Source organism: Cornus florida, unplaced genomic scaffold (assembly GCF_030987335.1).
Source record: "Cornus florida cultivar Cherokee Brave unplaced genomic scaffold, ASM3098733v1 CherokeeBrave_3.0.0_Hap2_Chr10, whole genome shotgun sequence".
Classification (NCBI taxonomy): domain Eukaryota; kingdom Viridiplantae; phylum Streptophyta; class Magnoliopsida; order Cornales; family Cornaceae; genus Cornus; species Cornus florida.
Window position 1 is genome coordinate 84,841,672 of NW_026775580.1, and position 12,460 is coordinate 84,854,131.

The 12,460-nt window shown below is 35.4% G+C and overlaps 1 protein-coding gene across 2 annotated transcripts; it reads left to right on the forward strand.

The window, feature by feature from the left end:
* The first annotated feature begins 927 nt into the window (after positions 1–927).
* Positions 928–9,276, forward strand: LOC132279559 (probable E3 ubiquitin-protein ligase XBOS32). Of its 2 annotated transcripts, XR_009471348.1 has the most exons (11): positions 928–2,129; positions 2,254–2,313; positions 2,528–2,599; positions 2,705–2,880; positions 2,980–3,140; positions 5,381–5,439; positions 5,525–5,571; positions 7,209–7,349; positions 8,005–8,096; positions 8,407–9,127; positions 9,224–9,276. XR_009471348.1 is itself a non-coding variant. In XM_059781574.1 (10 exons), the coding sequence occupies exons 1-10, from the start codon at positions 1,935–1,937 to the stop codon at positions 8,931–8,933; spliced, it is 1,530 nt and encodes a 509-aa protein (XP_059637557.1). In that variant the 5' UTR covers positions 928–1,934; the 3' UTR covers positions 8,934–9,276. The 2 variants fall into 2 exon arrangements, 1 of the variants encoding a protein (XP_059637557.1); XM_059781574.1 differs by having other exon boundaries at positions 8,407–9,276.
* The last annotated feature ends 3,184 nt before the right edge of the window (positions 9,277–12,460 follow it).

Below are 12,460 nucleotides of genomic sequence, written 5' to 3' on the forward strand. Positions count from 1 at the left end.
GTTTTTTTTTTTTATTTTTTTATTATTATTGTTATTTATCAATCTAATTCTCAGCTAAACAAAGATATCAAGTACGGAGTATTAGTTTGAGTGATAATAAATAATTAAAAATTAGTTTAAGTGGTGTTTTTACTATTCCAAAACTGACTGTCTTTTCAAAGGTTTTAACTTGTAAGAAATTCACGTCTCGACTTGATTTATTTAATTTTTTTTTAACAAATTTGAAATTTCAAAATGAACCATTATAAATTTAAAGACACTCCCATACTTTAATAATTTTAAAAAACAAAGACACTCCCATACTTTAATAATTTTAAAAAACATTTAACACTACAAAGTGTCACGAATTTGGCTATTCTAATGATTATCACTATTTAAAAAAAAAAAAAAAAAAAAACGTAATGATAATGAGTTCAACCGTCAGTCATAATTGATTAAATTTATGTGAGTAGAGAAAGACGTTATAATGATATCATCATATTTAAAGAGATTATGATGATGTTATTCCTTATTCAGATAAATAAATTCAATGCAACATGAAAGGAATTTCTTGAATTTTTTATAAATTTAAGGAGTGGGTGAATAGATTTTGTGAACTTTTACTAAAAATTTACATTTAACTTTCAAAAGGGGGTTTTATTTGGAAGATCCTAAAATAAGAAGAAAAGGACCGAATGGGTATTTTCACTTTGCCACTAAAATTTGGAAGATCCTAAAATAAAATAAGCAGAAAAAGCATGCAGTGAATATAAGTGAATATATTTAGACTGGTCATGTTATTAATGACTCATGTTTAAGTGTCAGAAATAAATTTGGCTACCAATTTTGACAGCTTAATGACAACCAATCATAATTATTGAAAAAAAAAAAAAACCAATCATGAAATAAACCTTTCTTTGCAGGCTTGTTGGCACGAAGAAGATGTCGTAAAAGTCGCTGTCTCCAACACAAATACCACTTTTATCTTTCCAGGATTAGCACATATGCTCTGTGGACAATTGGTCTTCGCAACATTATTGGGATATTTCTGATATTTTACTCTTCATCATGACACTGTCTTGATCACATTCCTGAAATAATGAGAAACCCCATTTGAGTATTGGATATGCTGATTTTCTGAGGGATAATCTGGGTTTTCAAACATGTGATATCGGAATTGAAAATTCTGATTGTCCCGGGAAAATTAGGTAGTGGGTATCCAAGATTTTTATTCTTCAGGTGGAATTAGGGCAGAGGGTATTGTAGTTTTTTGTTTTTGAGGGGAAATTCGGATTTGGGTATTCGCCATTTTGATTTTCCCGGGAAAATCTGGTGAAGGGTGGTGGAATTTTTGATTCATGGGAGAATATGGTATTGTAGATTCTAATTTTTCTGTGGAATTCGAGAGCAAATTAGGGATTGGGTATTGGAGATCTTGAATTTTTTTAACGAACTGGTTTGTCATCATTTGGTGAAAATTCAGGAATTTTGTGAATTGTATTTCTTTTGTGTTCATCTGGATCTCTTGATTTTGAGGAGATCTTATAACCAATATTTATGGGCAATGTGAGAGTGGGTTTTATGGTTTTGGAAGGGTTTGTTTTTGTGGATAGTTTTCTTAGGTTTCTGCGGTGACAGTGAGATTCTGACAGTTCCAACAAATTCTTTTGTTTGTGTGTGAAAGTAAGAGGGTGGTTATTAGTTGGTAGAAAATAAGGAAGTTTTTAGTTTTGTGGAGAGAGAAGCATCTATTTCTGTCTCTCTCAATTTCTTTATATGATTCTTCGGATGGTATAAGAATCAAACTTCAAAGAATAACAGTTCAATACACTCATATATATGTATATGTGGGTCATTATATTGTTCTGAATCTGATTCTGAAAATTAAGATTCTCTGTGTAGCTAGCCAAAAAATTCCTTATTTTGTCTTTTGTTGGTTGTAACATTTGAAGATTATGAGGTTTTTAAGTCTGGTGGGCAATTCTTTTGGATGCTCGGCCTCCGGGGAGCGTTTGGTTTCGGCGGCTAGAGACGGGGATCTCCAGGAAGCTAAGGCTTTATTGGAGTATAATCCTCGTCTTGCTAGGTATTCCACATTTGGTGTGCGCAATTCGCCTCTCCATTACTCTGCAGCTCAAGGCCACCATGAGGTATCTTGCAATTTATTTTAAGCTTGCAAATGTTTATTAAGAATGATTAAATGTCATTGTTCTAAGTTTATATATAATGCAATTGTTTTGTGATGACAGTGATTATGTTATTCTTTTTCTTTAGATTGTCTCGCTCTTGCTTGAGTCTGGGGTTGACATTAATCTCAGGAATTATCGCGGGCAGGTAAAATAGATATTCTTGTCCTGTTGAAAATTGTTCTTCTTTCTCACCTATTATAGATTTCATTTGTGCTTCCCAAACATTTTGAATGCCCAAACTAGCAATAATTTGTATTTGTTACTGATTAGATCGGAAAATTGAATTATTTTGGAATTATAAGTAAAAAGTTCCTATTAAGAAATTTAAGTATTGGTTTTTTTTTTTTTTTGATGCATAGACTGCTTTGATGCAAGCTTGTCAACATGGTCACTGGGAGGCTGTTCAGACTCTGGTTCTTTTCAAAGCCAATGTATGAATTTTTTCAAGCCAGTTTTACCATATGTCATTCACAATCAATAGTTTTGAATATTTGTTGGATACAATCATGACATTTTTACTGCATATTGGGTTTTAGATCCACAGAGCGGATTATCTTAATGGGGGTACTGCTCTCCATTTGGCTGCCCTGAATGGGCATTCTAGATGCATTCGGCTCCTGCTCGCAGATTTGATTCCTAGTGTTCCTAATTTCTGGAATGTTTTGAAGGAAAGATCGAAAAATAAAGAATCTATCTTAGAATTCTATGAAGGGTACTGTTTTGTCAAAGGACTGCTTGTACTTTTTGTCGTCTTTTTCCAGTTTTCAGTAGACTAATCAGATTATTTCTTGTTTCATTTTGTTTGCATCAGTGCACTCTATGAGGTAATTAATAGAACTTCTGATGGAGGCATCACCGCCCTTCATATGGCCGCACTGAATGGGCATGTTGAAAGCGTGCAATTACTCTTGGACTTAGGTGCTTCTGTTTCAGAGGTCACTGTTGAAGATGGAACTACAATTGATCTAATAGGCAAGTCCAGTTATGTCCTTGTTTTAATTATCATTTTTCCATCATCAGCTTTAATGAATGCATGGTAACTTTTGTTAATAGGGTTTAGAAAGGTTAAAGAAAGGTGGTAGGATTTGGATTTTAGAAAGGTATGGAGTTCACATGATTTCAGAGATGATTGGATGATGGAATTTCAGGAAAAAACCTTGAGGAGCTTTTAAGACGGCAAGTGTTATGAGGTTTGGGTGTTAGATTAAAGGATTGGAGTTGATTAGAGCTTGGTAAAGTAGAATTTCAGTACTGAATTTGGGGATATTTTAGGGTTGGAACAGTAACTTATGAATAACCAAGGTTAAGAGGAAGAGGAGGAGAAGAATTATTTAGGAATCTTTCTCTAAAATACTTGTGATTCACCCTCATGAGGATTAAGCCAGATAACACAAACAAAACCAAAATTCTTGTAGCTCAACTCTAATGAAGCAAAGAAATTGCAGAGATATATGTTGCTGGGTTTTTTTCTACTTTTACTGGGACTCTGATTCTAAAAATAGGAAAGTTTATCTTCTTGACCACTGAAGCTTTTCCAGACCTACTAAAGACCCAAATAATATAATGAAATAAAGTAAGATCCATGAAACAAATCCACAGCCCATGTCCCTCAATTCTGAAAATTACCGAAGACCTTTGTTATTAATGTGAGCACGGAAAGTGTGCAAAGCGGATAGTATTTACATGGTGTGGGCGGGTCGTGACAAATGGTATTATAGCTAATCCTCAACCAGAAATGGGGGGAGTGTGCACAAGCCCGCGAGAGTCAGGTCAACGAGGATGCTGGGTCCCAAGAGGGGGTGATTGTGACGTCCCACATTGTCTGTGCGCGCGTGCGCGGCCCCGGGGGGGGGGGGGGGTAGGTTTTGGCACTTTTATGTGTGGACACCAGTGTATACTCGTTTTGAAAACTGTGAGTACGGAGAGAGTGCAAAGCGGACAGTATTTACACACTGAGGGGCAGGTAGCGACAGAACCTAAAAGTAGCACAAACCAGGACACAATTAACCCAAAACTAGATTACATGATTTCTCATGCTGCCATTCATGCTGCGTGTGAAATTCCTGATTTGACCTTTTTTGGTATTACACTACGTCAGTAGTTCAATATGTTGGTAATTCGAGACCAGTTTTAGTTCATACATACATCTTCAATCCAGTTCCTAATGATTAATCAATTCGAGACCAGCTTACACACATCTTCAATCCAGTTCCCAATAGTTAATTTTAGACTTTGTAAACATATATTTTCATTTACATTCGTCAGAAGTATTTTTTGCATTTTCAACCTTTGGCAATCTTTTCTTTACATTTTCTAACAGGGGTAGAATGTAATACGTTGTTGGTTACTATTTTATAATTAAAAACAGAAAGGTAGAAGCTTTCTGTTATTTAGCCTCACACGGTGTAAATAAGATTCTCTATCTGTGTGTTTGTGTAAATTTTACTTATATTATTCAGCCTAGAGGCACAAAATATACGAACGAAATCACTGCTTCAAGGGATTGAGATTTTGAGATTAATCGGACCTTTAGGGTGAAAGGAGAGAGAATCTTGAGAATGAGCTTCAGAATGACGATCATTGAAAACACATCTGGCCGAGCCTTTCAAAAGTACTATATTTTTCCTAGTCGTTCCCCCCCCCCCCCCCCCCCGGAACCAATAATCTTGATTAGCTCTCATATGCTATCACTATAAAGAAGTCACGGCCATGATGTCCGTCACCACAACCATCACTTTCGCAGCCAAAAATATGGTTGTTTATGCATGCCTGCCTTATACAAATTTTTTATGAGACATGCTTTTGATTTTTGCTTCGTGGCAAAGATTGAAAGACAAAAAACTAAAGAGGAATTTTCACTCATCAAGAATTACTCCTAAAACAAACCAAATGGTGCCCAACATGTTGAGGTATAGTCCTGAAAGTGAAGAGTGTTTGTCATTTGTTTCTCATTTTCTAAAGTTCCATTGTTCTTCATATTGGATTGGAGAAGTATTGTGAGTTGATGATGTTGTTGAGTAGTCACACAAAAGGTCATGTAACATTGATATGCAAAAAATTTTAGCCATTGAAATCAATTTTCGAAGCTCTTTTCTTAAATCAGGACAGGCTACCTTAATGTTGCCACAGATTCTGTTAAAAGAATTTATAACTATATTATTATTATATATTATTATATTACTATTACATAGAAATATTTTGCCCTTCTGCAGGTGCAGGAAGCACAGCCCTCCACTATGCTGCATGTGGTGGAAATGCACAATGCTGTCAAGTATGTTTCTTTTTAATGGCCTGAATTTGTTTATGCTATTGGAATTTATGCTGATTTTATTTATTTATTTATTTTGGACATTCAGATTTTGGTTGACAGGGGTGCCAGTCTGACTGCTCAAAATGCAAATGGGTATGGATGCCATGTATTCTTATTTTTAAAATTTTACATTCTTATTTTTTCTATTTGATTAGGCTTTTGATTCCCTTAGATCATTTTATTTATGCGAACCATATTGATACCCATCATTTCAATCACCCTTAATTTAAGTAACAGTGTTCCTGCTTAAAGAATATAATAGCAAGATATTGGCACGGTAGATTTTCTGAGAAAGAGAAAAAAATATTTAAGACGCAACAATTGAAATGCTGCTTGGGCAGAACTAAATTGATCTTTTATTTTTTTATATGTATATATGTTAAGAGTCTTCTTACTGGGCTGAGATTTATATTCTTGGGAAAATCTAAGGGTTCATCATTCATGTGGAGACCACTCTTACTTGTATTGCTTTTACAAAGTAATGCAATAGAAACATAAATCAATACCTATTCCCCCACCCATCCAAGTCAGTGCATTCAACTTAAGACCTTTTTTCCCACCCATTCAAGTCAACTGAATTCAACTTAGTAATGTCTTTTCCCACTTATTTGGGGCTGGCTACATGAATCAATTTTTCTCCATTCTGCTCTCAGGCTATTGCCTCTGTTCCTCACCCGCCCGGGGGGTTAAAAAAGGAATAACATTCATTTGTGTGCTTTTAACTTGAAAGAAAGAAAGGAAGAAAAACAAGAAAAAGAAAAAGAAAAGGATTCATTTATGTGCTATTAATATGATGGGTTCAAGTGGGGAAAATTAAGTGCTATGTATTTGGCACACCGCACACATGATATTAGTGAGCTCAAACTAATGAATATTAGAATAATGTTGGATTAATTGTAAGATTGGCTTCTATTTTTAAATTTTTATTGCTTTGACTTGTAAAGGATGAAAATGAAGATCTTATAGAAATATTTTGTGAGTTCAATACTTGTACCACTTTCAAATCTCATGTGAAGTTTGCAGGGAACCGATTTTTGATGGTACTTTCTAAAAAATACAACATAATATGTTAAGAATATAAATATTGTTTTACCATTATATTACAGCCGTTTCTGCATTTTGTTATTAATACATTGCGTCCATCACAAGGTAGCCAGTCCCTAGGTGTTTCTACACGTCAATAATTATCCAGATCAGAGCATCAAAGCCATTGTTATTGATATTTATATCCAACGCTTCAAAAGTATTATACTGCTATTGATGTAGTGCTGTGAAGTGGGAACAGTGACCTAGTCGACACATGAGATGCCTGGTGCATGCTGATTCAGACATGAGGAACATTTGAAGGTGGTTTTAAAACAAAAGATTGGCAGTAGTGAGATATGCATCTTAGTTGTCACATAAGATGACATGCATGATGCGTGGGCCAGTTTGTGTATGTGCATATGTTGAAACTTGCAACATGGTAACCAAATCCTAAAACATGTATGTATCTAGCTATGGGTACTTCTATAATTGATAAGTTCTTCAAGTGAAATACGATTGTATATTATTTTCAATTTAACATCCATGTGCCATCTAAATGCCCTTTATAACTCATCCTGCATTATGGAGATCATTTTGATAGAACAACTTTTTTCAGTTATGGTGAAGCACCTTGCCGCTTGTTATTTTCTCTTGATCGATTAATAATTGTCAATTTATGTTGTTTTTGTTTTATATGTTCAAAGATGGACACCCTTGATGGTTGCTCGTTCATGGCATAGAGAACGGCTTGAGGAAATTCTTACAACACATCCAGAAGAGCAGCTGCAACTCATTCCTTCGCCATTTTTATGCCTTCCCCTTATGAGTATTGTCAAAATTGCTAGGTGAGCTACCTTTACACGTAACTGCATTAACCTAACTCTGGTTTAGATAGAACGAATTTCACCTTGCACCATTATCTTGGCAAATTTTGATCAAACTTATAGCGTTTTAAATTTGTCATGGCATCCTTGAATTTTGACCGAGTCTTGAGGTAGCATTGAAAGTGATATTGTGAGGAGGCTGTTTGGTTGGAATTATATTATGTATTCTTGGAACTACCTATATTTAATCATTTGTTGGAAGTAGTGTCTGCCTGTGTAGCGCCTTTCATTGATAGTTGTGGGGAAGTGCAGTTTGATTAACTTGGAAAATGGTTTTGAGGAGTTGTTAATTATAGCGCGTGTTACTGATGTATCAGTGTCATTATAAAGCATTTTTCACTTCTTAAAATCAGAAACTAGTGTGTTTATGATACTGTAGCTAACAATACAATTGAAATAGCGTGCTTGAACATTTACATTTGCATCTTTTTTAATTACCTTTCCTGCTTATTATAGCAGTCGAGGAAATAATAGAACTCTTGGCTTTGATTAATTTTCTTTCTCATGTTATAGAACTGAGTATGAATAGTGAAACGACGTTATTTTCCTGGCTTGGTTTTCAGAAGGACAAGTTATGCAATGACTGCATTATGATCTCTTTTTCTCTCATTTGCAGAGAATGTGGATGGAGGAGCAGTGATTCCCATTCCACATGCGTCGACCCTTGTGTTGTTTGTCTGGAAAGAGAGTGCACAGTGGCTGCAGAAGGTATACTCGCATTAAGAGTTTTAAATTATCAACATAAGAATTTCTATCACTGATCTTTAAGTAATTAGAAAAAAACATAAGCAAATTGTTTGACTCTGTTTATACAATCAACAAAGAACAAGCACTTATAACTCAACATTTGCAGTGGAAATGCATACTTTTGCAGTGTCAAATAAAACCTCAATTTGTATTTGTGCTACCAAACTTTGTTCTTCTTCCTCATTACTGTATGAGTTCATGTTTTATATGCAGTATTGTTATACAATTCTATTCACCAGTGCCTAATGAGCTTACATTCCTCACGCTGCAGGTTGCGATCATGAGTTCTGCACACATTGTGCCTTGTACCTCTGTTCCACGAACAGCACCTCAACTGCAGCACATGGCCCTCCGGGGTCAATTGCTTGTCCTCTCTGCCGGCATGGCATAGTTTCATTTGTCAGGCTTCTTTGCACAAGGCCATTGGTCAAGGGGATTTCAAGAACTAGTTTGTCCCTAACGTTTTGCACGTGTTCAAATGAGGAACCAGAATCCACTTCACTAGAAACCCCATTCTGCAAGCCTGATTTCCATTCTGCCCGAATGTCCCCACTGGGATCTTCTTTCCGCTCTCTGAGTTGCCAACGGTTCCCATCAGTAAAACTCAGCCCTAGCCTTTGCATGGGAGCTCCAAACGCCAGTCCTCCTTTGGTTCCTAGAGGTGTTGATCGGAACATGCGTGATCAGTTGTCTAGGTGCTCGAGATCTGGCTTTAGCCGTTCCACTTCTCATTCCGAGAGCAGAAGGTCATGGTTTTGCTCTTTCAACCAATATGTAGCAACTGGCAGTGGATGCTGAATATTACTGGATCTATTATTTCAATTATTTTCCGAAATTACCATTTTCTTCTACAATTGCGACCATTATTCGGTGATGAAATGATAAAAGCTTGATCTGTCAAGTGGAAGAATGTCAAATGATGGTAGGAGGGCATATACTTCATGCAAATATTTTTCAAGTTAATCACTCAGCATCAGTGGGATCAACCATAGGTAATGGCCTACTATCTCCTTTTACTTACTTTTTTTTTCTTTGATTTAAGATTGGAATCTCTTGTTGATAAAAAAAAGTTGTGTTTGTATATACAGAACATCTGCCATCAGCTATATATATAATGAATCCTTGGGGTTTACTATTTACATATTAGGTGTTCCTCTTCTGTTCTTTGTTGTAATTGAGCTTGCCGAGTTGGTAAGGCTGGATTATCTGGAGTGTATTATGCATTCAAGGTTAACTAATTAGTGCTTCAAAGATTACTCTGATATTGTAATTATTTTCTCCATTATGTTCCAAATTCAGAAAATTTTCCTTCAAGGCACTTGAAATATATTTCCTAGGTCATACAATTATCCTTATTGGGTGTCGCTCTCACACTTTGCGCCGTCGTTTCACTCTTGCTCTCATTATGTATAATTTAAATTTTGTCATTTTTGAGCTCCCGGCCCTGTATGACTTAGTTTCGAATAGGGTGTATTCTTCCCTCCAAATTCTAAGAATAGTAATGTTTGAATTCCTTGTAAAACTTCCTTATTATCGATTTCCTTTTCCCCTCGATACTTGGAACAAGGCACAGGTTGCATTAACCACTGATAGGATAGCAGAAAATTATTCATGATTGTGAGCTTGAACCTAGACCTCAGCAAACCCTAGATCGAGTATCTGAAATAAATTGACATACAATGATGGTTTAGATCTTTTTGATTTGACAAATAAAAATAGGAGACAGAAAAATTAAGTAGGTCAGACTAGCACCCACTGAATTCAATTTAGCATTACTTCACAACATGGTAAAAAAAAAAACATGGCACTTTGCTAGGTCCTCTTGGTATTACTTCCCGAAAAATATTGATGAGACTGTGCCATGTCACAAACATATTACCAAATTGAGTTAGGTCCTCTTAAGAATAGGTTCAAGTATTAATCAAGAATGAAACAGCGTCATGTCACAACTCAAAGCAAAAGTTAGCCTATTTGTCTAAGTTTCAATTGGCCGGATCAACAAAAGTTAAATAAAGTTGACATAAAATTAAGCATATCTGTTTACGTCTCAACTTTCAATTAGGAATTAATCGGGACCAACTTTCAATTAGTAATTAGTTGGGACCAAAGATCTATCGGTACCGTAACCCTCCCAATAACTTTGGTAAGTAAAACAAAATTGTCCTTGGAGTGGAAATGGAAGTCCCACGCCACATATCTCCCTCTTCCATAACATGACAAACAAGCAGCTCATAACAGCAGGTAACAGGATAATGAAACAGTGGGAATATATTGGATATATCAGTCAATCCATGAACACACAGACACACACACACATAGCATTTGATGCTTTCCACAATCACATTGCATTTCATGGTGTCATATTGAGCAACCTTCACATGCATTTCTGTACCCTATCACAGTTTCCTCCACTCTGAACCCTCTGGTCCCCATTTTTAAAACATGTAGCCACTTAAAAACTTACAAAGTCCTTAATTTGTCATATCCAAACATTATCAAATTTTTTTTAAATTTTCTTATAATTATAAATATTTTTCACCCCATTGAACCTGCAACTTTTCTGTGTGAGGAGAGCAGTAAGTTTGAAATTAATGGTGAATCAAACATGGTCTCAACAGTGAAAGTCAAACCCAATTCTGGCGGTGAAAATTAGGGCTACTTTTGTACAAAGCCATCACAATCAACAACTTGACTAGTGATTGGATTGTGTTAATTTGTACCAAATATCATTTTTCATTTTCTTTTTGCCTAATGATCATTGGCGAACATATAAAAAATAAAAAATAAAAATAGAATTAACTACCAAAAAAAATAAATCACTCTTACATTTTGTGTACATGCACCAAGTGATTAACATGAACCATACATCACACCACATTACCAAAATATCTGCGAGACTGCAAGTTGACTTCGTTACTAGAACCCTAGAACAAACTCTGGATACACACAGTCACACACACTACACAGACAAACAAATATCAAAACATAAATTTCTCCTTTTGGATGCACGTAAATCTAGGTCTGATGATTAGTCGTTCGGTGGAAACCTAGTTAAGAAGCTGTGAAGTCATGAAATACAACTAAAAAATATAAGAAAATGAAGCAGCTGATAGATATTCTATTATGCATGTACGGCTTGCATGTGTGTATACAATTAAACAAATTAACATCAAATCAGAAGATAGTGTTGTCCCATAAATATATATAGAGTACCACTATATATAAAAAGTCAAGATATAATACATTTTACTGAACCATATATCCAAGCATGTCATGTACATGTACAAATATGATGTTTGAAGCTCGGGATCTAAACATTTCATGTACAAATATGATGTTTGAAGCTCGGGATCTAAACATTTCATGTACAAAAATGCTCTTTGCAGCTCAGGATCAAAGCTCAGGAGGGATAAACAAAGAAGAATAAGATGGGAGGTTTGAACCGGACGAAAATATAAAATTAAAATCAAAACAAAATGAAAAAAAATCAGAAGAACTGACTTAATAAAAAAAAGTCTTGCAAGGTCAAGAAAGAAAAAAAAGACAGAAGATTAGAGTTATTGAAGGCCAAAAAAAAAAAAAAATGAGTTCAAAAAAAAAAAAATTAAAAAAGGAGAAGCTCAGGGAGGATAGCACCATTATGATTCAAGACCTATGTGTTTGCGGCTTCATTCTCCACCTATGACGAGAACTGGAACCCAAGTGGCGACTTTCCCTCGTGATCCAGGTCTCCACCAAACATGCATGAGTGAGTTGGTGGTGTCCCATGAAAGAGCATGAAGCCGGAGAAGAAGAAGAAGAAGAAGAAGAGGAGAAAGAAAAGGACATGAATGGACAGAAGAACACAATGTTATGGGCTATGTTTGAAGTGAAGTGATAGAAATAGGTAACAAGAGATGGTTGTTGAAGGGATGGATAGTGGTTATATAGACAAAACAGGAGCGAGAAATAAATAAAGAAGCAGAAAGTACTGACATTCCAAATAAGTGTATAGTTCCACCAAAGAGTCAATAAATAAATATACGAAAGATTAATTAATTAAAGAGGGTACGTAGTCCCAAGGAATCAGTGAAAATGGAAAGTGTTTTCTCTCACTAGTTTCTCACTCTAAAACAAGATGATGTGTGGGATTATCATGAAATGAGAGAAGGGTGATATATAGTAGTGAAAGTACAGAAATAGCAGTGCAAGTAATGTGACTGAACAATAACCATCACTACTCTAAACTCATATCTATGTCTCTCTCTCTCTGTCATCTGTCTCACATCTTTTACCTTCTCAGTTACGTTAAATACGAAAGAATAAGAAGCATGGGGACTCGGATT

Bases quoted from the DNA above. Each gene is read 5' to 3' on its own strand.
- LOC132279559 (XM_059781574.1), top strand. From the start codon at position 1,935: ATGAGGTTTTTAAGTCTGGTGGGCAATTCTTTTGGATGCTCGGCCTCC. The intron at 2,314-2,527 runs GTAAAATAGATA...TTTGATGCATAG, and splicing joins TCAGGAATTATCGCGGGCAG to ACTGCTTTGATGCAAGCTTG. The intron at 2,881-2,979 runs GTACTGTTTTGT...TGTTTGCATCAG, and splicing joins ATCTTAGAATTCTATGAAGG to TGCACTCTATGAGGTAATTA.